This window comes from Athene cunicularia, assembly GCF_003259725.1.
Source record: "Athene cunicularia isolate RWA chromosome 1 unlocalized genomic scaffold, athCun1 chr1_part1, whole genome shotgun sequence".
Classification (NCBI taxonomy): domain Eukaryota; kingdom Metazoa; phylum Chordata; class Aves; order Strigiformes; family Strigidae; genus Athene; species Athene cunicularia.
Genome location: NW_020799091.1, coordinates 114,503,446 through 114,528,830, shown reverse-complemented (window position 1 = coordinate 114,528,830; position 25,385 = coordinate 114,503,446). Strand labels below are relative to the sequence as shown.

Sequence of the window (25,385 nt, the reverse complement as noted above, 5' to 3'; positions counted from 1 at the left end):
TTCCCCATTGATGAACAGGGGACAGAATCAGATCTTTGTAATGTGAATGTGTTCAATAGTGCCCATCCTTTGCAAATAAAGAATATGCTTCCTAACCTAAAGCAGTTCAGAAATCAAATGGATGACACCAATGAGATCAGAATTCTCATTCAAGCAAGTTTCTAACAGAAGTTATGGGAGATCATTGCTGGATGCACTGGTGTATAGCTCAGTTTGTGTTAGTTCCCTTTTTTTTTTTCCTTTTCTTTTCTTTTAACAATTCATCAGTTCCATCACCAGTGCAGCAAAAAATATACTAATAGGCACAGAAAAATACTTACTATAGTTTATCCGAAAAGTTGCTGTTCCAGTGCCAGGATAGAAAGATCCTCTCCCCACTGCTACTAAACAGTGTTTGCTTTGTTTTTCTTGAATAACTTCTTTTACACCTGAGTGTCCCTGATTCATCAGGTTCCAGGCACGAATGCACCCATCTAGCCGAGGGTTAATCTGTAGAAGAATTGCAGCACTAGGTGTTTGCATTCAGAGTTGTTTTAAAAATGTTAATAATAAAGCATTACTTTACATATCAACTTATTTCTGGGAAGCTGATAATAGTCTTATCGATACTATAGGTTAGAGCACTGCCACTGGGAGAAAAACAAATGGAGTGTATTTAGTACTTCAGGCATTTCTGATTTAATAACATTTCCCATTTTAATGCCAGTGATCCTTACAAAATAGTTTGCTTCAATTTTTAAAGCTCATGCTGTCCCTTACATTTAGGTCACAACAGCTTTTCTGTAGCTGAAAGATAATGATCACTAACACTGTTCCTTGTTCAAGGTTTCATCTTCTTGTACCAAAGTACAGAGAAATTTCTAGAATTACTTTCTATTGGATAAGTAGATGTTTTTGTATTGCTTCATATTTTTTTCTCTCTGTGTCACTATGAGCAAAAATGATTTTTTTATGGGGAACAAAAAAAAATGCAGCCTCTACTGTACTGTTACTTGTATCTCCATTTAGACTGACAATTAGTTTGAGGGCTCCTGGACTGTGAAGCAGACAGTTGAGGCAACTTGACTGTACCCATCCTCAGCATAAGACACAGTTGTTGAGGATAGAAGACTGAAAGAATCATGGACCTTGTCTAGCCTGGGCTATTATAAAACCTTTCACAGTAAAAATGAAAGCTCACTGTGCTGCCTATACCTATTCAGAGCCTAGCAAAAGCCAGCACCAGAAACGTGAATCACTCTGAAATGCTCTCGCAGCAGAATTGGTGATGATTTAGGGAATCTTAAAGCTATATTAGGAAACAGGCTACAGAATCCTGAAAGATTAGCCTTAAGTGCTGTGTTTTTACAACTGAAACCTGAGGACAGACTATGAAGCTTCATGAATATTTATTTTCCAAACAGTGGTTTAATAACCTGATTTTCATTTTCTAAATGTATTCCACACCACTCTTCCTTCCTCTGTGACTACTAAGTAAACAATACAAAACCAAAGAAAGAACAGAACAGTATTAAACAACATTACTCTTACTATTTTAGTTACCTGTTTAACCAGAGCGTTGCCCACTTTGCGAGGTAATCCTGCAATATACACCTTAGTTTCCAAAAAACCCTGTGATTGTTTAAAAAGAGTTCTTGGGCTGTTAATACTCATCACAGCTTCTTTAGCTATTTTTACACTGATGCTGTGTTCTAGTTCTTCAACTGATATCTAGAATTAAATACAAATAATTACATACACAAACGTAGAATATTTTAAGTACTAATTACATACACCTGTATAAAGCATTACTAGTGTTTCTCTAAATACCTAACATAAAATAGTTCTAATGTAGTCGATATTTTCAGCATATTTAAACTTCAATCATGACAACTGTCCACATCCATGGACACATGGATCCACAGGAGGATGATCTTACATTCCACGCCCACCTTACCCCTAGAACCCACACAGCTGACTAGTTTGCTCTATGAGCTATAAAGTTTGCAGGACGATGTTTTTTACAATTGCTCTTTATCCAGTCCACATTTGGCATACAGTTCTCCATGTCACTGCAGCCTGCTATGGATGATTGAATCTTCAGATGGGGCATAGACAAAATAGATTCAATGCTTGCTCCTGCTATTATTAGGCATTAAAGTAGATTTTTAATCTCAGGGAAGTTGCACTAAACTGAGATAGGTCTACACAGAATCCTAGCTTCTCTTACCCTCATTTGAAAACAAACAAACAAAATCTAATCAATGATGTTAATCTGGTGTGAGTTATAGAATGGTCCTTTCATCTTAGGTATGCAAGCTTGAAGAACAAGATGGATTTCTGGTATAGTAAATGCAATACTTGTTATCTAGACAAAGTACCTAATAACTATGCACTTGACCATGCAATCACACTTACTTAATATTCTGCTGCTTCCTTTTTCATGATTACAAAGAATAGTTCTTATGTTGCCAGCTAGAGGTAATTACCACTTTCTTGATTGTAAACAGGTGCCACAATTTTCCAGATGTGTAAGGCATTCTTGTGTGTTTCTTGGTTGCTATTTAATTCTGGGATTTCAGGGCATCATTTTAAGCTTTTTTTAATAATTGCTTAGTTTCTCCCTACTTTACTTATCAAGACAGAATATTCCCATAGTGGGTTAAAGGAAGGAACCGGAAGAAGAAAACCCAGCTTACTATATGCCACAGTCCATCATTAATGGCTTTGCCTCCACTGGTGACTTTTGTTCCAAATTCATTCTTGAATTGAATTTCAATCTTCCCATCACGAAGAGCAAGCAAGATCCATGCTGTATTGTCAAGGGATTCTGCATATAGTATAACTCCCTCTGCATCATATGTCCGGAAATCAAATTCTGCTGTAAATCTGAGTTTGAAGAAGGAATCTTAATAAGAAGACAGGAAACATGAAATACTGTATAGCCTAGGATAACTCATTAGTAGGGTAAAAAAAAAAAACCCATAGGTATGAACCTTTTAGTAAGTCTGTATCTGAGCAGTTGTGATATTTGCACATGGTTAGCCAATAGCAGAATCTAATGTAAGCCTTGTTCATCCAAATTGAGTGAAAAGTTTTGAGATTAATGCCGTGAGCTGGGATTTGAAAGAGCCTTGGTTCAGTTCCCAAATCTGCTATGAGCTTTACATGTGAAGGATATCACGCTCCCTTGAGTAAGAAGATAGATGTAATATTCCTATTGCATTTTGTGGAGATGCGATGCGGAAAAAATACATGATCTATGATGGGCTTCAGTACAACAGGGTTGTCAAGTGTTGTCCGACAACAGCTATAACCCAGCAATTTGCTTTGGTTACTGCTGCCTTTTATATGTCATTCTCTAATTCCAGGATTTGTTGTCTGGATCTTGCCAGTTCGTTGAACGTGTGTAGGTAGCAAAATTACAGTTTACATGATAGCATCTGTACAGTGGAAGAGAGAGAGTGTAAGTATAGCAAAAACCAGCCCTTGTCTCCTAGAACTTTGGGACTAGATAAAATAGATTAAGAATGAAAGGAGAAAATAAAGCATTTGAAAGTTAGGATTTGCTGAAGACACCAAAAGCAACAAGTAAGGGAGCTGTAATTAAGAACTTGGGTCACTTTCACTCTCAGTCTTGTTCTTTGTCCGCTAGATGCCATTGTTTCTCATGCAGACCCACAGAGAAATCATTCTGTATTTATACAGAGACTATTAAGATAGCTTCAAACATTTATCATCTTAGAAAGGTCTTGCAGGAGAGCATTAATGCCTGGTCAACTCGAGAACTTTTTCCTCTGCTGCTAATCCAGTATTTATGTCCTGTATGGTTCTGAGGCTCTGGGGATCACCAGCTCAACAGCAGCTGATGCTGTTACCCTCAAATTGTTTGGTCAGTAATTCAAGGAACACTGCAATTTCAGCTGCTGCAGCCAAGAAGTTCAAGAGTAATAAAGGGGTCACTACCATTAGTAATTGCTCTGACAGCTGTAAAGGAAATCATACAGACGGTGCTCTAGACAAGGTACTGTGCTCTATCAGTGTCCTTGGAACACCCTGTGAAAGGAAGCACTGGGGTGGGAGGGAAGCACTGGCCTGGTTTTGCTTCTCAGCAGCATGTGTGTAACATGTCACAGCTTCTAGCCAGAGCACAAGTGAAGTAGCAGCAACATCCAAACAAAAGCCATTCTCATATGTAACTGGAAGCTGTACAATAATTACTTTCCTATAACATCTGAATTTTATGTTAAGAATTCTAAATGCCTTCCTGTATCACTGGCTCCCACCTTCCCCAAGCCCTGCTTTTTCCTTCAGAGGAAAAGTAAACTTCTGTCACAAGGAAGCACCAATCATTTTGCTCTCATGTCCACAAACCAATGGGACCTACTGTCTATGAAACTTACTGCCCTCAGTCTGCTTCCTTTTTTTGCCCATTCAAGTCTGGACCTCTTTGAACTCTTTCAGCCCATACACCTCTTCCTACAAGTGGTAAACAGGATGATAATGGCTGGAAGATGATGAACAACTCGATGTTGTTCATTGATATGATCCCCTCTGAATGCCAGTGGTGCATGCCTTGCTCTAGCTGTGCACTCTTTCCTGGTTGGGACACTGCTGCTACTGCCTCCTACCTGCTTCCGAGGTATCTGGAAGAAACTTGCTAACCTTTTAGCTTTGCCACATAAGAGAGCTGCTGTCTATCAGATGAGGTGGCTCCAGGACACAGTACAACCAATAAAAGATGCTGTAAACTGACTCTGGACACAATACTCTTGCCTGTCCACTTTCAAATGACTCCAGCTTCCTCTAAGTGCCAGTGTATGTAGGAACCTGAGTAAGGCATTCCCCACACAAAGGTATCTTAACCAGGGGGAAGATGGTGATATAATTTACGCATGCAATGCACTCTTTCTAAACCCTCAGAAAATTAATGGAAACAAATGTCCATAATTTCAATGCATACTGTTATCAATATCAAATGCTTACCTTGTGACATTTGGCAATTTAAATTTTAAGTACAGAACGGGAGTTCCTAAAAATTGCTCTGCCAGGTAAAGCAGTTCATAATTCTTTTCAAGGTTCAGTGGGACACATGCAGTAACAGACTGAAAATGGCAGAGAATAAAAAAAAGAAAAAAAGATGTTAATGCATTGTGATAGTTCATGAAGCAACTCCTATTGTATTGTTGGCTTTCAGCCTGTACTCTTCCCCCTCCCTTTTTTTTTTTTTTTTTTTTTTTTTTTTTTTTTTACCTCTGGTTTTTCTTTTTTGTTTTTCTTTTTTTAAACTTGAACACCTATGTACAAATGTAGGGGTGTGTTTTTCATTTTGCTTGAAATGTCATTTAAGCTGTTGGAGGATAATTCAGGTTGAAATGCAGTTCTGGTGGATTGCAACTAATATTTAGTATTTGAATCAAGAATTCAAATCTTCCATCAGGTGCTTTCCTTTCACCAGGAACCTGTGACACCCACCTACTAGGGTCTTGTCAGGCTCCATTATTAAAGTTCTCTGGAATCTAAACCGGATCAGGTGTTAGAAGGGAATGAGCTGTGTCTTGAGAAGATTTAATTTAAAAAAAAAAAAATTTAAATCACCTTTTATTTTCTTTATCAATATTGATGTAGAACTATTCATAGTTGAACAATCTCTACTACTACAAGAATGATTTACCTGGAATAAAAAGTAACAATTCACAAGTGGATTAAGTAACAGATTAATAGAAAATGCTTCTATCTGTCTGTTCTGTGAATGTAGTTGTCCTGTTTGAGCTCTGGAAAGGAATGTTAATGAAATCAACACCACAATTCTGTTGGAATAGCAATAAATTAATATTTCTGACAACTGTTAGTGGGGATGTGAAGCTCTTAAGACTACATTCTCAGGAAAACTGTAAAAGAAGTTCTAAGTATTAGTGGCAACTGAAAGGCCTACAACAGTATATAAAACTGGTATTAATCCTAATGCTCTAGCCAAAGTCAATGTGAGTAACCACAGCCAACTGCAGTGGGGGAAAAAAAAGGTGCTTATTCTTTCAGGTATTCATCTACCTGAAGTTTTAAACAGAGATGTTTATATCCAGGAATAATGCCTATTTCATGTGTGGCACAAGTTTAAACTAGTAAAACGTTCAGTAAACAAATGTCAGGTCATTCTACAGCATTGTTGACTTCTTTGTCTTCTGAAACTGTGATGTTATAATTAAAGTAATATCTACAGCTTTGTTTTAAAAGTAAAGCACTCATATTTCCTTTAGGTACAGGGAACTAGGCTCTGCATTTGGAAAGAGGTGGGGAAACTCTTCCAGAATGCAGTTTAGAGCACGTGCCTCATTGACTAGTAGATGCCTAAAAGCCTCTTTGATCTGAAGTTATCTCTCAAAACACCCCTTGAATATCTTCTATATGATGGCAATATAGTAGTCCTACAGAAAAGAACGCTCAAGAATAGGTGTGAAGGGCTTTTTTGTTCTCAAGACACACTGTACTTTGGTAAAAGTTAACAATGCATTTCCCAAACTCTGACTTCTGTATTTATGACGCAGCAGTTTCATTAAATGTATAGGTGCTCATCCTGAATTTTATGGCTACTTCATTTTATGTGTGCTAGTGTCACTAATCTTTCGACTGCATATACTTTCAGCTGATTAAGCTACTTTTTTTCCAATTAAAAAGCCTGAAACTAACTTTCAGACAGTTAATCACTTCTGAACAACAGTATTGAAAATAACATGTAATGAGGCTAGAAAATACTCTTCTTATATCACGAATAAGCAAAATGAGAGTGACTGCAAGTGTTGTTCAGACATCAAATTTCAGAAAGTACAAACAAGATCTAATACATACATGCTAGAACTTGTGTTAGACCTTGTTTAAGCCCAATTTTGTTACACTGTGTTAGAGGTGGTTTTTTGTTGGCAGTTATCTGAGCTCACTTACCATAACAAGTCTCAGCCCGCCTTTCAAAGTGTACAGGGAATCACACAAGAAAATCCTCGAACTGGGATTCTCCAGAGTTTCAAACTTTCTGCTACTAAGAAATGTAAATTTTCAAACTAAGCAAGAAAGCTGATTTTGGCTGCAAGATGTTCTTCAATTGGCAAGTATTACTAAGTGCTTTTTCTTAAGCTATAGCAGATGAGAACTGTGGAAAACAATCAATTTTTTCCAACCCAAACAGTAAAAGCGTAGAGTAATTCTGAAAGAGTGAGTGAAAACTTCTGCGCAGTCTAAGGAAAACCTGGGAACATATGGACAAATGGAGTATTCTGGCTCTGAGTAAGATGAACAGGAATTATTTGTCTGATAGGTGAAAGCTGGGACTCATTTTGGAAGCAGCAGGGAATAAAGATGACTGGCTAAGGCAAGATTCTCTTGACAGGATTCCTGTAAATGAGCATGCATGAACTGAATGGCATCCAAATCCCTACCAGGTCTGCTTTGTGAGCCAAACCATAACTTAGAGTCCCCGGTACTTTTCAGCAATTTTGAGTCAGCTCTCAAATAGCTTTCTATTTTCCTTAATCTAACTTATCCTGTCATCCAGAAATATCCAACTTCGTGATTTTCTGCAAGAAGTTTTACATAGTACAGTTTTACCTCACAATTCTTCATGTCCTTAGAGAGCTTGAACCCTTTCTTGCCATCACAATAGCAGTTATAACTTCCTGGAGAGTTTACACAGAGTTGAGCACAAACATTTTCATCACACTCATCAATATCTAGGGGAAATGGAAGCACACAGAAAGATGTAGTCAGATTATTCATGGCACAGACTGAAAACTAACACAATAAATTAATGGAATAATGGACAAGATGGGTTCTCTGGCATAACATGAATCCAACAGGTGACTGCTGCTCAGATGAAATAATGCTAATGGATGTCTCCTATGTAAAATTTACAATCCAGAATTACCTGCTGGGTGTATAAAACCTAGCAATCTGATAGAAGCTTTGTGTGCAGAGCTGGGGAAAATTTGGTCTGATTTGTGAGGCAGTAAGAAACTGAGCTGTAAGGTGGCTGAATTAGTGAAAGAGACCTCAATAAATCACTACTATCTATAGCAGAAATGCCATTCTGGGTCAGATCTCTTCTTTTCTCTATAAGATGTCATGAAAACTTAAGAGTATGAAGAGTATGTATGGCAAGTATGAGGAAAAAGGACATGCTCTATTCACATAAACCCAGAATAATTTCAGGGAAAAATACCTTTTAACATACAGTAATCTCATAAATAACTATGTTTCAGACAGCATCTATTTGTGGAGACCAGTCTGATTTGAGCTGTGAATAAGCTAAACCAAGTAAAGGAACTTAATTTTCTATTTAGTAGGCTGTAAATAATAAATAATTTAGAAACGAAAGGTTTTGTAAAAGGTCAATGTAACTTACATTTCTAATACAGAAACAAAATCTCTCCTGGATAAGAGACTTTAATGAGGGTGATTTTGGGCCTCCAATTAAAGAAACTGCAATACTTGTTTTAAAACAAATTGCTCTTCTAGTGGAAATAAACAATTTTGTACCAATTCGTGCATTTAAAAAAATCTGTTTTATAATATGCTAGCATTTTTTAAAGATTTTTTTTTTCTGTTGCCTGGGGGAGAGAGAGAAAAGAAAAGAAAGGAAAAAAGAAAAAAATTTGAAAAAACATAAAACCTGATTGGAGAAACTGTTACTTTTTAGTGAGCATGCTTAATCTTTCAAAACAGGATAAAATGATTAACAGCTTGTGTATACTCTTCTGATTTCTACCTCTGCTGCAGTTAAGGATCATGGGCAAGCTGCTTTTGTGCCAAGTGCTAGCAGTTGCTCATAATCTAAATGGCAAACAGTTTATTAATAGGTTGAGAAAACTGGTCTCATGTTTGGCTGAAGAGTTCCCTATTACTAAAATGTCTCCTCTTCCTCACCTTTGCCGTAAGTCATCACTGCAAGGGGTCTGTACTCACGCTTACACTCCCTCGTACATGACCTTATCAAAAGCTGTACTGTTCCACACTACAATTAATACAGCCAGAACTAAAGTTCTACTCAAGAGTTAGTCATATGCTGCGTCAGTTTTCCTGCTGACATGTGGTTGTGTAAGCTACAGGATTCAAATACAGTCTTCTGCTGGTGTTTGCATAATCTCTACCTCCTTCTGCTTGTCTCCTATTCTACCCTCTGTTCTTTACAAGCAGGATGGCCCTTTGTATAGACTGGTCTATGTGCTCCCAACTTTCATGTTCACTCTTTGCATGAACTACTGAGGACTCTTCCAAGTCACTTCTGTTAGCTCCAAAATGATTACTTACCTCTGCCAAGCTGAGAACCGTTTCCTGCAACGTAGCAGGCTGACGGAATAAAACAGTGAGGTTTTCATCTCCCTCTTTTTGTAAAGAGTTTCAATGCCATTTTGAGCTAGCTTAGCAAGTTTAAGAATGATTGCACTGCATGCTAGAAGCCTATCAAGTGTCTTGGGCGTTCTACTGAAAGGCATAGAACACAAAAATCTGTAGTGTAGTCAAGCTGTGCAGAATTCAGCGTGGTGTTAGCACGCTACAGCCAGCTCCACCACCTCTTTGCTTCCATTTCATGAGAAGAGCTCTCTCCCCTGGAAGGGGGTGAGGGATGGGAAAAGAAACAAGGTTCTTAATGGGGATCCTCTGTGTTACTATCATGGTACTTCTATAAACAGTGAGCTCAAACCAACTGCTCTGTACACTGTTCCACTGCCTGTCCAGGGAGGATTCTCTAGGGATATGCTATAAAGACATGTGGAAGACCTCAAGCCTTTGACCAGCAAGTGGTGGGGAAAGAAGATGGTTGGAACACAGTTCCTAAAATGTAAGTGGAGAGTTGATGACTGTGGCTTTTTGGATTGTTCAAGTTCTAACTGGTCTCAGGTTCACAGTTGCAGAAAGGTTATATAGGAGATTTTTCTGCTTCTCTCTGATCCTTCAAAGTGCTTCATCCATCCATCCAAAATGTCAGCTAAGTGAGTAAAAGGAATTTTTAATCTAGAAATACAGTACTGAATGTTTCTTGAAGTTCATCTGACATTTTGCAGATGTTTTCTGCATTGCATCCTCATAACTTGAATTAGTTTTAAATAATGAGCATATAAATTACATTATGACTGTCCACCTTCAGAGGTGGATGTCTGCTAGTCTCTTTGCTGAGACATGAGAAAGCTGTTCTATTACTTTGCACATAGATATCTATGCATACATGGAGACTCCTGCAGCTGTAAATTACCAACCCTTTTCTCATGGTTTCATTCCTATTTCATTCATTCTTGGCCTCTGTCACCTGTAGTACTTCTTAGAGGAGTAAGACATAAGGGTGGGTTGTAATATCTAAGTATTTATTTTGGAGTCTTATTCAAACTTCTTTGCATATGCTTCGGAGATAATGCTTGCATATCAGTCACAGGGCAGGATTTAGTCAGCTGTTAAGAAATATTTTGCTGATGCATATTTGCAACTGACACCTTCATTTCCTCCAGCTACAATTAGATTACCTCTTACTCTTTTTGTTTGGCATGGGTACTCCTTTCCATTTAGAATCATTAAACAGTTAATGGTCTTGATGGGGGTTGCCTTGCCTAACTCAGTAAATTGCAAGCTCAGCTTGGTGAAAGGGGATTACTTCCTAGTAATTTCTGGTGACTGGCAACCTTATGTCTATTTAAAATTAAGACAAGATGGATGACGTGTTACAACATGAAGTTGATTTTGTCGCTGTTTTTGCATCCTTGCTAGCATACAAATGAAACAATGACAACATCCAAAACATAGCTTAGCCATACTATGTAGTGGATGAGGAGAATGCTTTCTGCATCCTTTCCTATCCTGCCTGTTTTCAGGGGGAAAAAAAAAAAAATTAAAAATCATTCTGGTTATGATCATTTTGGGATTTGAGAAGGCCAAGAAATCCACCTAGGCCTAAGCACACAGTGAGAAGAAGGAAAAAAAAAAACCCAAACCACCCCTCCAAAAAAAACCCCAAACCCCAACCCTATAGCCTGCTTCACTGTCAAGATGTAAAAGGAAATAAAAAATTTACCACTTCCCAAGAAGAACTGGAGCAGAGAGACTCCACTAGGGACTTCTCTTACCATGCCCTTCCCAGAGGAGCATGATTCTGTGTAGACACTTTAGGAATCACCATTCTCTGTGAAAGATCCTGCACACCTTCCAGTACTTGAACACGTAGCAGTACAAAAGCAAAACTACAAGCAAGGGTTGACCAGTAGTACTTGAATAAATCTGAGTGTTGAATTCTCTGAAAGCAGCAGTTAATTTTGAGCACATTCCTCAGGCTCAGGGCCTGCAGACAGAGACTTATGAAGTTATTACAAAAGCTTATCACAGTTTGACAGATGAATTTCTACCATTAAATCAATTACTCAGAGACTTGCCTCAGTCTTGCGGGGGTGTAAATTTCCATTACCCAAACTGAATCTACTGCTGAAGGGTAAGGTCTCTCTCCAGGGTGTACTACAGCAGCAGAAGGACAGGCAGGCTTCTTGGATAGGTATGAAGTTTCCTTCCTCAGCAGATGTTCTGGAATCCCTGATCAGTCCAAATGGCAGGATCTCCCTGTGAGGAGCTAATTGTCCTCCTACAGAAATGCTGACATGCACAGGCTGGAGGAGACCAAGCTTTCTGGAGGGTTTTTTTAATCTATAACTATCCTGCTTTTTTTCTTCCAAGATCCTTCCAAAGATGCAGTTAGCATCTCTGCACATTTGAGCTATTTCAAAAGCTGTCCAAATGTCAGTCCCACATCATAAAACAGTCAGCAGAAGCTATTCACACAAACCCATGAATCTGAGAAGCATCCTGGGTTTATACAGCTGCTTTCAGTGGAAGGTTAAATAGGTTTCTTCACGTAAGTTGTTAAATTATGATAAAATCAGCCACAAAGGAACTGCATACCATTTTCTGGAAGGGAGCTACTCTATATAATGCTAGGGAAATATGGCGATTGCCCCAGAGCGTGGATGCGGGTAGGCAGGGTTTTATGTGTGTTAAGCAATTCATGTGGAAATTCACATCTCAAATTTTCAGATGATGTGCTAGGGAAGGACTAATACCTGAAATACAGATATACTTTGTGCTGTTTGATTAACTGGTTCAGTCACTTCAAGGGAAGTTTCTCCTTCAGAGAAGGAAGAATATGGGGAAAGACATGTGAAAACTTAGATCATTCTTTAAAATATGGGTTTGGCTTGGTTTGCCTCCTTGATACTGACAGCAAGACAGACCCCTTTAGCACGATAAGCATACTTACTCATTCCCACCACCCCCTTTTTTGGCAAGGTGTTTGAAATTGCCAAGGTGATGAGAAGAAGATAATAAAATTTTGTATCCAAAATTGTATGGCTTCTATGAAACAAAGACCAGACTGTACAGATATCTTCCACTGATTGTGTCTCCCAGAATGTGGGTGTGAAGAACTGTAGCAAAAAAACCCAAACAGTCTTCTATTCCACTCCAATTGTTTCTGTCATCATAGAGATAGTTTATGCATAAATGTATGTAAATTTGACTTTTATAAAAAGCGTAACTGAATTTGGCCACCTACATGCAATATGACAATGAAAAACTAATGTTATTTAGTATTTCTGTAAGGCTATGTTCCTGTCAGTCTGCACAATCCTATCCTTAGACAGGATTTGGTGACTCATTTTATGTGGTTACAACAAGGTCTGAAAGCTTAGAAACATAATCCTCCTTCTAGGAGGTAAGACTTTGCTCGACAACATCCTCATCTTGCAATCTTCTGGAATCCATGATTCAGAAGAAAAAAACCACTTAAATTCAATTTGATGCAACCCATGGATCTGCAGAAAGTACTATGAGGAGTGAGAATGAGATTAGTTATTCTGAAGTTTTACTCATTACAGTGCATGAAGAGACACAAAATTGTCAGTAATGTTTTAATCCCATAGTAACTGGACAACGAGGAGACTTTTGAATATGTAATCATTACCACTGTTCAAAGCTTTCTCACAAGAAAGCTGCAGTAAAAGCCATGGAGCAAAAGATTCACAGCCAGCAAGAAGCTACTTTTGTGTCCTTGCAAGCAACAACATTAAGGCAGCATTTAAAATAAAAAATCAGTCACTGATGTATTTTTCTTAAACTGGCAATGTAGAAATTCCTCTTCACAGTAAAACTCTAAGAGCTTATATAACTCTTCTACAAATGAAATTTAATTTCTGATGTGTGTACTAAACAGCAGTTTTGACAAGTAGACAGAAATAAATATGTTCTGGGACAATTATGCAAATACTTTCAATACTTTCAATGCTTTGTGATGGTCTGTGTATGGATGGCTTCTTGCTGCTTTACTGCTAGCTATCAGTACTTTTCAACTTTTGTTATAATTGTTATAGAACTTTTGTTCTGAAATTCTTCCTTACAGATTTTCATTTCAGAAAGAAATACTCTTGAAGAAAGAGTCTTTTGGTGCAGCTCTTTTTTCATAACCCCTTTTCTGGATATTTTTTATTTTAAATGTGGGGTCTTTATTAAAAAGCCTTTTATATAGCCACCTTTCTGTCATTTCCAGCCTAGAATGGAGATCAGTTCACACTAATGCTGTTATGTTCTAGCATAACTAGGTACCCTGAGGAAGCATTAGATGAATGGTATTTTAAATGGAATTCAATGAACCCGTGAAAAGTTCTTTCCAGTACCTGAAATCTAAGGACATATAAAGGACAGAGAGTGGGTCCCTGGCCATGAGGGCTAAATAAGCACCTGAACAGCCTATCAGACAGATAGACAAGCTTTTTAGGTTTTTAAGACAACTTCATTAAGCACAGTTTTAATTTCTGGCAATTCTCTCTCTATAAATCTTCCTAATTGTCTTGTCTAGTTTGGAACTGCCAAATAAATACTTTTAACTGCTTTTGCCTTAGCTTGTCTTATTTGATATCAATCAGTTTAATATATATCCTTATTCCATCCTTATAACTGTAATTATGCTTAAAAACGAGGTGCAAGACACTGTAGTAACATCCAGGTCTTCAACACATTGCTCCAAGTAATCTGAAAGAATCATGCTAGCTGGTTTGAGAGCTTGGACAGAAAGTCCTCTCTAGAGGGGGACAGAAGAGCTTCCATGAACTGAGAAAGCTATCTAGTATACAGCAGGACATGGGAGTATACCGTAAACCCCTCCAGCATCTGGGAGTAAGTCATATACAGTTGTGATATAGCCTGACTGAACCTCTGAAAGAACAAACAATTGAGTCATATTGTAATAAACAGTATGACGGTTAATAAGTACACCAGTAGATGAAATGCTGGAGTTTGGTACAGCAGTGGATTCAAACCCCAAAACAACAACAAGAACAACAAAAAAGGTATTGGGGGGGTAGAGGCCTACCTTCGCAGTTCTTGGAAGTTGAATTATATGTATAGCCTTCTGCACATTCACATTCATATTTCCCCAGGGTGTTTTTACAGATGGCCGTCCCACAGATGTTTGGATGTAACACACATTCATTTATATCTAGAAATACAAACAAGTTATTAAAAACAAGTCACTCTCTTGCATACCATTTTTTCCTAACCCTATTCAAAACTACAAAGAGAGTAAGGTTGGCAAACTGGCTCTTTCTTGCTAGGTCTACTATGCTTTCATAGCAGATGAACATAGCATACAGCTGTAAAGATATCCAGAGGTCTCTAAAAGGCACTTCCACGTGCCCTCAGTGAAAAACAAATTCTCTGCCTGCCTGCCTTTCTCATTCTCTCATGTGTTATACGGATAACAGAAAAGGGGATGCATGTCCAGAAAGGCAGAGAGATAAACTAAACCCGACTGCATAATAAAATCCTATCTTAGAAAAAGACACTCAGAAAGACAAGAGATAATCCTATCAGAGTTTCTTACATGCTACAATCAATTCATGTCACAACTGCCTTTTAATTGGCTATGCTGACAGGTGTTCAAGTCCCTCACTGTCTCTCCATCCCTCAAACCATTTTAGTGTCTATCTTCTGTGTTGTTTCCAATTTTTCAATGTCATTTTCAAAACGCAGATGTGACAACTGGATGCAGCATATAGTATCAATCATACTAGATGTCTTGTAGAGAGAACAATATCAGCTCTAGTAGTACTTCAATTCCCACTTGCATGTGCAGGGATCATTCTAGTTTTCTCTGTGGTTTTGTAGTAGTTGTGGAAATAGTGCTGCACAGGGAGAACAGATCCTGCTACTGGCTTGCTAGGACTCCCCAAACATTTTTTAAGTCAAAGCTGTCCTGAATTTGGCCTACTTTTCTACAGTTACTGTGTGTACTCCAAATTCCTATGACACTTAAATCGGGTTTATCAAATGACCCAACTATATTCTAGGTACTAAGGTATATTACTGTATTTTTATCTTTGATTATTTTTTTAACCAACTTTTTCAGTATATTTTCAGGAATTACAAAGACTCTAACCAACTTACTTGCTTGTGTTCTTTGACCAAACAGAATTTTTCTTTTCTTCTGGAATTTCTTTGGAAATTATTCATTAACAAAAATATATAGACTAAATGAAATGACAGTGAGAGATGGCCCTCAAGACATTATCCAAAACTGTTGTCACAATTTGGTGATAAAATATGACATAAAAATGGAATGAGGTTGTATTCTCTTCTAACTATGCAGTAAGAATTGCTAATTATGTCAATACATAGTCTATATCTGGAATGGAATGAAGGACATGGCAAACAGTAAGAGACACAAGCATGTAAAGAAAAAAATTATGCTGGGTGAATAAAAGACAAATCTTCCTCTCAATTAAAAGCATTTTCAGATTAATTAATAGTTTCTTCTCCAATGAACTTCAAACTCTCAGAAGAGCAGCATCACTAATTAGGAGTGATTCATCCTGAACTGGTGTTTACTAGACAGGATTTCCATGGTAACAATATTAGCTGGTTGCACACCTCTAGATTCTTGTTTCAGAGTGCTTAAAGGGTATGGGAGACTGGCTAGTGACCAAAACAAGCTTTATGGAGCTCTAGTAATGAAACAGAATCTAATCTATAGCTTTTCTCTTTTTCCTTATTATTTTCTTTTCTCTGAATTGGTTTCAACCCAGCTCAGTTCCTTGATCTGGTTCATGATACAGTTGCCCAAATGCTTGTAGTGGTGTAAGGCTGCAGGTGGAATGAGTAACCAAGTTGAAGCAGGACTGCATCTTTCAGAGGCAATGCAAGCTCCTGCTGACTTAGCAGGAGCATTTATGGAACTATTGGAATAAATCCTCTCCTCTCTAGTCCACAGGCAATGTAATGTCACGTAACGATATTCTCCTTAAGTCTCACTTCCTACCTCCGCAATCCCGTTTATTTGAATGCATGAAGTAGCCATCTTCACATAAACAACGGTAGCTTCCTGGTAAATTGGAACAGCGTTGGCTACAACCTCCATTTAAGTCTTCACATTCATTTATATCTAGAAGGAAAACAAAATAAAAATCTCTGTTGAAGGGAAAGCATTCATTGACCAACAGTATGGGGGTAGGTATACTTAAAGATCTCTGATACTATTCAATAATAGTAGAACTATAATTGTGTTCCTGAGAACATCATAATGAGATTAGAGACTATACCTTCTTCACATTGTTCTCCTTGCCATCCTGGTTTACAGACACATGTATATTTGGCTTGTCCATCTATGCACTCCTTATATCCATCTTTATGGCATGGTAGAGGGCTACACTGGTTTGAAATTTCTGTGGGATGGAAAACATTGGAAATAATTGTTATCTGGGGTGATTTTTCCTCAAGGATCACTTTAGTCTTTCTTATTCTCTTCTCATAGGTACTGTTAATGAAATAGGAAAGGGCTTGATGCATAAGATCAAGTACCCATACAACCATCTTGCTACTAATTTTGTCAGTAAGAATTCACAAGTGTCTGAGAAAAAACAAATCCACCAGTACTTTATCAGACAGAAAACAACTAGAAAACAAATGACAAAAGCCATGTTAATCCCTGTAAGATGTGACCAAACACAGACTTGATACTATTTTAATTACATTTAATGATGTATTTAACTTTTTAAAAACAGTGCTCTGTCCCATCATATTAACCACAAATTTCACTAGAAATAGCAGAGTTTCAAGAATACCAAGAATTCAAGATTACAGCAATCAGTTTCTCTGTTCAAGAAGGGTCACATTTACAGAGAAACTAACACCTCAGCCTGCCTTGGCTGTCCAGTTCCTGTGGATACATCAGTGTCTAATACCATCACCTTTTACAAACATTAACTTCAATGACACATTTGCATCATAAAGAGTGATTGAAGACTTTATACATGCTAGCAAGATCTGAGAAAGCAAGGCCCAAAATACATAGATTGGGGCAGAGAACACAGAATTCACTGCCTTTTTTTTCCTCTAATCAAAATACATAAAGTTCTTTTAACTTTCCCCACTATTTTCATAATTTTACATCAGCACACTACTTAAGGCATAATTCTATTTGTGTCTCTTGAATATGCTGGTAGCTTTTTGGATTATTTTTCTGCAGGCCTCCAAATATTACAAACACATCGTTTCTACTTTAATTATGTTCTCGTAAAGCTTTGGAATGTCATTCTAAGGCATGCTTTGAAAAACAGACAGCAGAATGGAAAAAAACCAAAGGAATTAGTGATGTTCAGGTTAAAAAAGGTGGAATGAAAGGCAAGTGTTTCTAAACACCAAAACTTGCTGCAATTCTGCACATAAGGCTTCACCAGATTTCTTAAATGTTTCTTACTTCACTCAAAAAAACCCAAAGAACTGAACCCCATGGAATTATTTCTGTGACTAAGAAAGCTTAACAAAATCTGTGTTAGTATATTTGTCAATTAAATCTACTTCCAATTAAATTCTGCTGTAAATTAATCCAAAATCCCAGAGGCCAGCCAAGCTCTAAAACTATAGAGCACCTCAAGAACAGATGCGGTACGTCATGTATAGTGCAGGCCAAAGGACTCCAGTTGCGGATGAATTGTGCTAAAGAAATAAAAGGAATGGGGTTTATATGAGGATCCTTCACAGCAATTTTGAAATGTAAGTTATAGAACTCCCTATGTTTTTGTCTTTTTTGATTATTTACTGCTTTTGTAGGTCTGTGAACAAGTGTTCGAACTAAGCTTGATACGAGCAAAGTATTTCATAAGTGATGGACATGGAAGGTACCCTCAGCATGCAACTGGGGAACAAATGTGACTTAAACACTTCAGAACAAAAGGCAGTGATGGTTTGTGAGAGTCTGAACTGAGACAAGATGGACTGGGTTGACAGTGTGAAGCATGAGTAGATGGAATGAGGTGAATTAAGGATAAAAAGGTCAAGAAAATTGAGGAAACAAATGAAGAAGAACTGGTGAAATACACGAGAGGAAGAAGACAACACAGGATGGATTGGACTCGATGGACAAGGGGGTTACATCCATAGATGAATGATTAAGATGCCAATGCAGTAATAGTTATGTAGCAGCCATTTGTTCCAAAAGCAGGCCTGATGTTCCTCTTTTCCCAGTTCAGGGTGCCTTCTGTCCTACTTCCCAGCAATGCCTTTTGATAAACTCTTGTGGCAAGAACCAAATGTCAGAAGAGATACTCAGCCTGCAACAGAAAGCGTAGGTGGCAAGAAATGTCCTCTGTCACTCAGAGGCATCTGTATCCATGAGATGTGTGATGGTGAGCTGGATAGATGTAAATGCAGAAATTTTTAAGTGTTTATTTTCTACAGCAATTAAGTATGCAGATTTATGGGATAGAGAGGTATGGGGACTTAAAGATGCAGCTTAGATACCTGCTTGGATTAGAAAAGTATGAAAAAGGGTCTTCTACTCCTGTGAAAGTTTTCCTTTTCCTTCCTAGGTGAGGATTAAAAAGTCAATATATTCATGAATTTTTGTAATTGTTTATCCAGAAATGTATGTCTTTAAAATCTGTGCTTATTTGTGTTCTGAAATAAGTCAATTGGATGAATCTGAATATAATGAAATGATTCTTCAATTCTGTTTGCATTGTTATTTTTATCCCTTGATTTTTTTTCAGCTTGAGATTCAAACTGTATTACTATAAACTAAGTCTTATAATTATTTAATTATTTCTCATTAGGAAAATTGAATTTTTCATTTTGACAATATCAAAACAATTTGGATTGGTAAATTCAGAATGACCAAACTTTTGAAATTTAAAAAAAAAAATAAATCAATATTACAAAATCTTTTTTAAGATGTATTTTCATTGAGACAAAATTGTTAAGGGGAACTGTAAATTCTAGTTTCTCGGCAGTAGCTCCCCTTCCAGAAATGTGCATAAATTTAATTGAACATTTAAGCCTTAGAAACAACTGACACTTTTATGTATACACACTTTACTTGTCCTTTATCCTGGTCATTGACCAATAGTAACCATTTATTTAATTTGATTTTATAATGTAAACCCAAATGGAGAAATACAATGACTGTCAAGTAAACTAGTTGTTTTCACTGGGTAATACAGAAACACTACACATTCACACAACTCTGATAAATCCCTTCCTCCCAGGACCTCTAATAAGAGTAAGAAAGAGTGCTATGAATGGAAGTACGTTTTAGTTTGTGACAGCAGTCACACTGGCCAAGTCATCTGGAAATTATGTTCATCCATGACCATGTGCAGCATAATTATTATGGGGTTTTTTGCTTTCCATGGCTTTCAATTACAAAACCAGATGGTTAAGGATAAGTATCCCTATTCAAACCAAGTAAAAGCTTCTTTGATGTAACCAGGCTGTAAAGGTTTAAGAGGTTTAGAGAGATGTTTCAACTGTGACAAGTAGGGAAGATGGTACAGATTGCTTCCTGTGAATTTACTAGAACAAACATAATTCATGCTGGACTTATGTATAGGCATAAAAAATGAAATATTCAAACATCACCACAAGTTTCATGCTTTGTGACATTTTTGTGTCTGGAGTCAATGACTATGTTTTCCAGCTAATATCTGGATTTTTCAGTTGGTAATGTCACCCGCTACAGCGTAATTATGGGCCAAAGAATGGTAGGTACGAAAATTAACCAGAAGGTCTTTTCCCTTAACTGACAGAACAGGACTTGCTTGATGTAGAGTCAGTCGTAGCTACTAAAAGACATGGTAGAGTACAGAGGACATAGTAGGGAACATCAGTGGGTTGGTGCAGGACACTTCCGTGTTTCCAGAAGAATTATGACTTCCATTTTGCAGTTAATTATGTTTCTTTTCCAGCATGCTTTATAAATACAGTCACTAACACCACTTGCTCAGAAAATGGTCCGTCTCACCTAATATATTTTTGTCAATTTCTGGTTTAGATTATTGAGTTTGCCTGAGTTAAGTGGAGATTTGTCTCTCTTTCTGCCTACGTGAACTGCTTTCTAGCCATGTACGTGTATGTTCTTAGATCTGAGTGCATTAAGTAAAGTATCTAACAGCAGCACTTACCACTGACACAAACCCTCAGGTCAGCTGGAGAATCCGGAGTAACTGCAGTAACCCTGAAAATCCCTGCTCGATGGGAGGCAAGGCAGTCTGCAAATGCAAACCAACACAATCTGCTTATGATACAAACACTCATTTAGACTGAAATTACAACAGCTTATGCATGGCATCTTCAAAGAGTCTGTCCTCACAGCTTGAATCAGAAAACTTGTCTGGGCGTATTAAGGACAGCTGATCATAGACCTACCTTCCAAGTGCCTCGGCTAGGATCTAAGCACACAGAACTGCCTAGGAGCTACTGTGCATTATAATCAGCATGGAAATCACTGAAGCGCTACAGGCAGAATAACTAAGCTAGTATTATCTAAATAAGATGACCAGTGAATGATATACTAGAGCTGTTCAGGGTTTTTTTGTACTTACTTAAATATTTGGGATAAAAATACTCCTGTGGAAAGAAAAATAAAGAGTAAGAAAAATTTAAGGTAGATAGAATTACAACAAAATGTATCACTGAGTACATTCTAAAATATATTGGTATTATAACTACAAAAGAAGCAAAAAAATAAATATTCACTTTGACTCATAGAATATAGACCAAGTTTTCTATATCTAAACCAGCAGATTATTTAGTAAACATAAGTCTCAGTGCAGAAGTTAAGATACTGCACTGAACTGGACACTTTCAAAGTGAAGGCATGAAAATGGATTGGGTGTCAACATTACTTTGAAAATTGTCTTTTTAAATGGCAGGATTATTTGATGCAGAGCAGCCTTCTTTATTTCCCGTTTTCACCCTAAAACAAACAAAACCCCGTGGAATAGGTTGAATATCTCACATGCAATTCATTTCAAATCAAGTAAAAAGTGTTATTAAAACAGAAATTGTTAAAAACAACTGATTAATGATTACTGAAACTATTTAAACTTAACAACTGGTATATCCAAATATGTGCAATGTTATCATACACAGGACATAGAACTGACATAATCTGCAAAACAAGAATTCATTTTATCCACATATATTTTATAATAAACCTTTTATACTACAAAGTTGAATAAAATATACCTAATATTAAATAATGTGCAGTGGGAATGAACTGAGGAACAGAGTTCTCCCTGCTAGGAGAAAAGCTCACAGTAGTATGTCCAATCCCTTCATTAAAAAGGCTGCATGCCACATCCTCTGTGTAAAATTTTAATTGAAGCCAGAAGAGTTTCCCCACATGGAATGCTTGCAGACAACTGTGGTCTAAAACTGGTGATCCGTACTGGAAATTAAAATAATATCTACTCAACTATTCTCCTGGTTATATATTCTTCATTATTAATTGTGCAGGTTCTATACACAAAAGAATTTCAAATCAGTTCTTGGTCTGAATGGTGGGGTTCTCTTAGCTTTGCAGTGCAAATTCTATGAACCTCTAGCTCTCCTATCTACCTTATAGATATTAATCAAATACTTACAGTTTCAGGATTATTTTCAAATATTTCCCTTGCTTCTTCCTTGTTGCATAATTCTTCAATGCACTCTCTTTCTAGATTTCCCTTCTTACTTTCTTCCATAAAAGAATTTGCTCGACGTTTCCTCACCAGGAACTGAGAGGCATACTGCTGGGATATAACTTTTTAGAAACAAAGGAGCTCTGTTGTTATTTATTTTTTAACAGCTGAAAAACACTGTAAGCACTGAACAAATACGAGAATCTAACACAAAAATCTGAACTGAATGCTTAGTCAGGAGTTGGTATTTTCTATCATCTTGGAAAATGTGGGCAAGAAATCCTAAGATTCTGTTTTCTGTATGTGCGGTAGCTGTTTCTGACCAAAATAATCTCAAGGCACCAAAAAAAAGTTTGTGCAATGCTATGCCTGAAGCATAATTTAAATGTCATATTCAGGACAGGATTTGGTTTTTAGCTATGGACATTACAAAGTGAGATATGTGACCAACAAGTTGAAAAAAGCTGTGAAGCCTTTTATATTACATTTTTCAGTGATCTAGGAGTAAATATTCTGATTCTATTTAACTTATGTGAGACCAAAAATGTGTCATAAAAATGAGGCTACCTGTTGTTATGTGTAATTAACATATATGTTATTTTTCAGACTGTAAAGAACAAGAAAAAGTAAAAGGTGAGGATGATATCCTGAGAAAAATCAAGGAAGACAACCTACAAATACATTCATATTTTACCAAGAAAAATACAATCCTGCTATCTTTTGTATTTCTGATCCATCATGTTATATGTCATTACTTAATTTTAATGTATCATGTTACTTGCATTTTATTGACTTTTACACAAATGGTGAAAAAATAAGTGAGTCGAGAAATTATATTTAAAATGAAAGATGTCTCTGCTTTGATGTTCTTTGTAGAGCACCCAGCACTACAGGAACAGCAACTAAAATAGACTGCCTTGTTAGTTTAATTTTTGGTCATCCGTTGTGATTAAGAGAAAAATGGATGAGCATAAATGGAAAAAGTCCAGCTGATAGGGTTAAAGCGCATGGCTGACATATGTTAACTAAAGAGCACCACACTTCTACACCTGTCCTTCTTTCATCAGCCTTGCACAACTTAATCTCTCAGACCAACACGTGTGAGTGTATGACACCAGCAGTGCAAACCAGGTATGGTGTGTATACATATTCATCAGGAGTCTACAAAGAAGATCAATTCAAGCAGACATAGTCAACTCAGTACTGTTTATGAGCTTGTAATACCTCAAACCACACCTTTACGACACATGCCTGCAGCCAAGTGTCAGAGAACAGCCTCCCAGTATCTGTGCATAACAGCAAAGAAAAAACTTAGATGGCTTATTAGAAAGAGCAGCTAATGAATCCCATCAAGTGACAGGAAACACAACTGAAACACTCTGAAGTGCTGCAACACAGATAATGACCTGAAGACACATTTCTGTTACAGGACCCTAAATTAATTTGGTGTGGGATAAACTTTAACTCCAAACTGATCTATTTGCTTTCATTTTGGTAAAACTAACCTTCCCGTTATGGCAATAGGTAAGATTTCCTGAGCATAAGGTGGACATGCTACAGCATGCCTCCAAAGTTTTGAAGCACACCTTTATCTCGGAGAGCAACCAGCACGTTGCTTAGAAATGCAAGGAGAAGTCAGCTTGTGCCCTTCCCCGGTAATAAGTAAAAGAGCAGGCAGAGATCTGGTATTTGAGGATTCATTTCTTTCTATATACAAGTTGATCTACAAGGTGGTCTTACTGCAGAATGGAAAGAACTCTGTAAGGTGAAGACTAATCCTCAAGGAAACTGCTCGGAGAAAGAAAAATCTTATCTCACTTTCTGGGCCCCGCTTTCAGGAATTCTTGGCACAAAAGAAACAATTCAAGCCTGCTTTCCTCTTCTACTGTTTTCCACTTTCACAAACTTTAAGGTACACCGTAAGTACCTCTCAAGGGCTGTTAACAATGTATTTCAAGAGCTGCATTCTCTGGTTGTTATGTATCCTTCATACAGCTGCTGCAGCTGTGGATCTCCTAGTCGTTTTCTCTCAACCCACAAGCCTGCCACTAATGTATCCTCTGCTGGCAGACTGGCAAAAAGCATGGTGAGATGACAGGACAAGAAGGATCTCATGAGAGCTCTTCTGAGACCAAATCGCAGGGGAAAGCAGACCCAGAAAAACATTTTGATTATTTATCACCAACTGTTGCTAGCAGTGCTATTTTAATTAATTTTGGTAAATGGCTGTATTTGTCATTACATAAAAGCAGCCTAATAGGAAGGATGAAGAAGGTCCATCTGTTCTGAGGGAAAAGGAGCGACAACAAAATTGTGAAACTGTGCATTGCACCTGCTGATTTTGTTTACACTGGAGATTTCTACCAGCACAAGCATGCTGACATAGCTTTGGGGCAGAGGGTCTGTGGTGTGGATGAGGCCTCATTTACAGCTGACTTGAAACAATCTTGTTTGACCTTTAGCTACATCATTCTCATTTTGACACAGTTTTCCAGTAAATAAAGCACAAGAAAATTCCAAGCACCTGCAATGTTCTTGAGGACATTACACCAGATAAAACACTGCCTACCTCATGTTTTCAGTACAGTGGGGTAATGGAAACAGGTCTTTTCCCCTACACCACAGTAGTTCAGCCTTCTCAAAACTAACTCCCCGTGACTTCTGAGTTTAAATGAAACATGAAACTCAATACAAATTCCGTATTTTTAGTGCAATATTTCAATTTCCATGCACAGAAATAGTAGTGTAGTTATTCAACTAGTTTTTCCTTACAAATATTATGATAGGATCTTTATTTTAAAAAACAACAAAAAAAATCGTGACTGCTGCTGCTGCTGCCAGTTTGATTACAGGAAACTTCAGCCCACTTCTGACCCTGCCAAACCAACAGTTAACCCTTAATGAACTCGATGTGTTTCATTTGGTTATCACTGAAGCCTTATGGAATTTAATAGCCTTATTATTTCAATAGGTGTTATATAGACACTGTGTCGTGGTTACTTATCAGGCACCTCTTTAGAAGTAATGTTACTGAAAAAGAAAAAAAAAATGGGGGAAGAATATAAGATTCAGTGGTTCATTCCAGCTGTTTTGTAGTGAGGCTTCTTAAACATAGCTTATAGCTGCTTACCTAATATCCCAGTTGTGGGAAACAGTTGCAGCCTACTAGTGCTCTCTCCCAGAAACTCAGAAGACCCAATATACTGAATAAAAAGGACATGGGATGCCACTGTAGAAAGTGGCATTATCTGGTTTGTACAGCTTATCCAAAACATGTCCGTCACTGGATGTTGGACCAAATGCAGCTGCACTGAGACTAGCAGAGAGGCAACTGTCCTTTATGATTATTGAATGGTACAAGTGGCATTATTAAGATCTTTCTGTTTTCTCTTTTTTTTTCCTTCCCCCCCCCCCCCCCCCCCCCCCCCCCCCCCCCCC

The 25,385-nt window shown here is 37.5% G+C and overlaps 1 protein-coding gene across 1 annotated transcript in view; it reads right to left on the bottom strand.

Annotated features, from left to right (window-relative positions):
- Window positions 1–25,385, bottom strand: part of PROS1 (protein S) — a 35,729-nt gene that overhangs the window by 7,202 nt on the left and 3,142 nt on the right. Inside the window, exons 3-13 of the mRNA XM_026846801.1 lie at window positions 21,912–22,069; window positions 20,868–20,892; window positions 20,448–20,534; window positions 16,590–16,712; window positions 16,310–16,432; window positions 14,366–14,491; window positions 7,579–7,700; window positions 4,966–5,084; window positions 2,679–2,868; window positions 1,543–1,710; window positions 321–489 (exon numbers count right to left, since the gene is read on the bottom strand). Of these exons, the coding sequence (XP_026702602.1) occupies window positions 321–489; window positions 1,543–1,710; window positions 2,679–2,868; window positions 4,966–5,084; window positions 7,579–7,700; window positions 14,366–14,491; window positions 16,310–16,432; window positions 16,590–16,712; window positions 20,448–20,534; window positions 20,868–20,892; window positions 21,912–22,069 (1,410 nt within the window). The remainder of the gene's footprint in view (window positions 1–320; window positions 490–1,542; window positions 1,711–2,678; window positions 2,869–4,965; window positions 5,085–7,578; window positions 7,701–14,365; window positions 14,492–16,309; window positions 16,433–16,589; window positions 16,713–20,447; window positions 20,535–20,867; window positions 20,893–21,911; window positions 22,070–25,385) is intronic.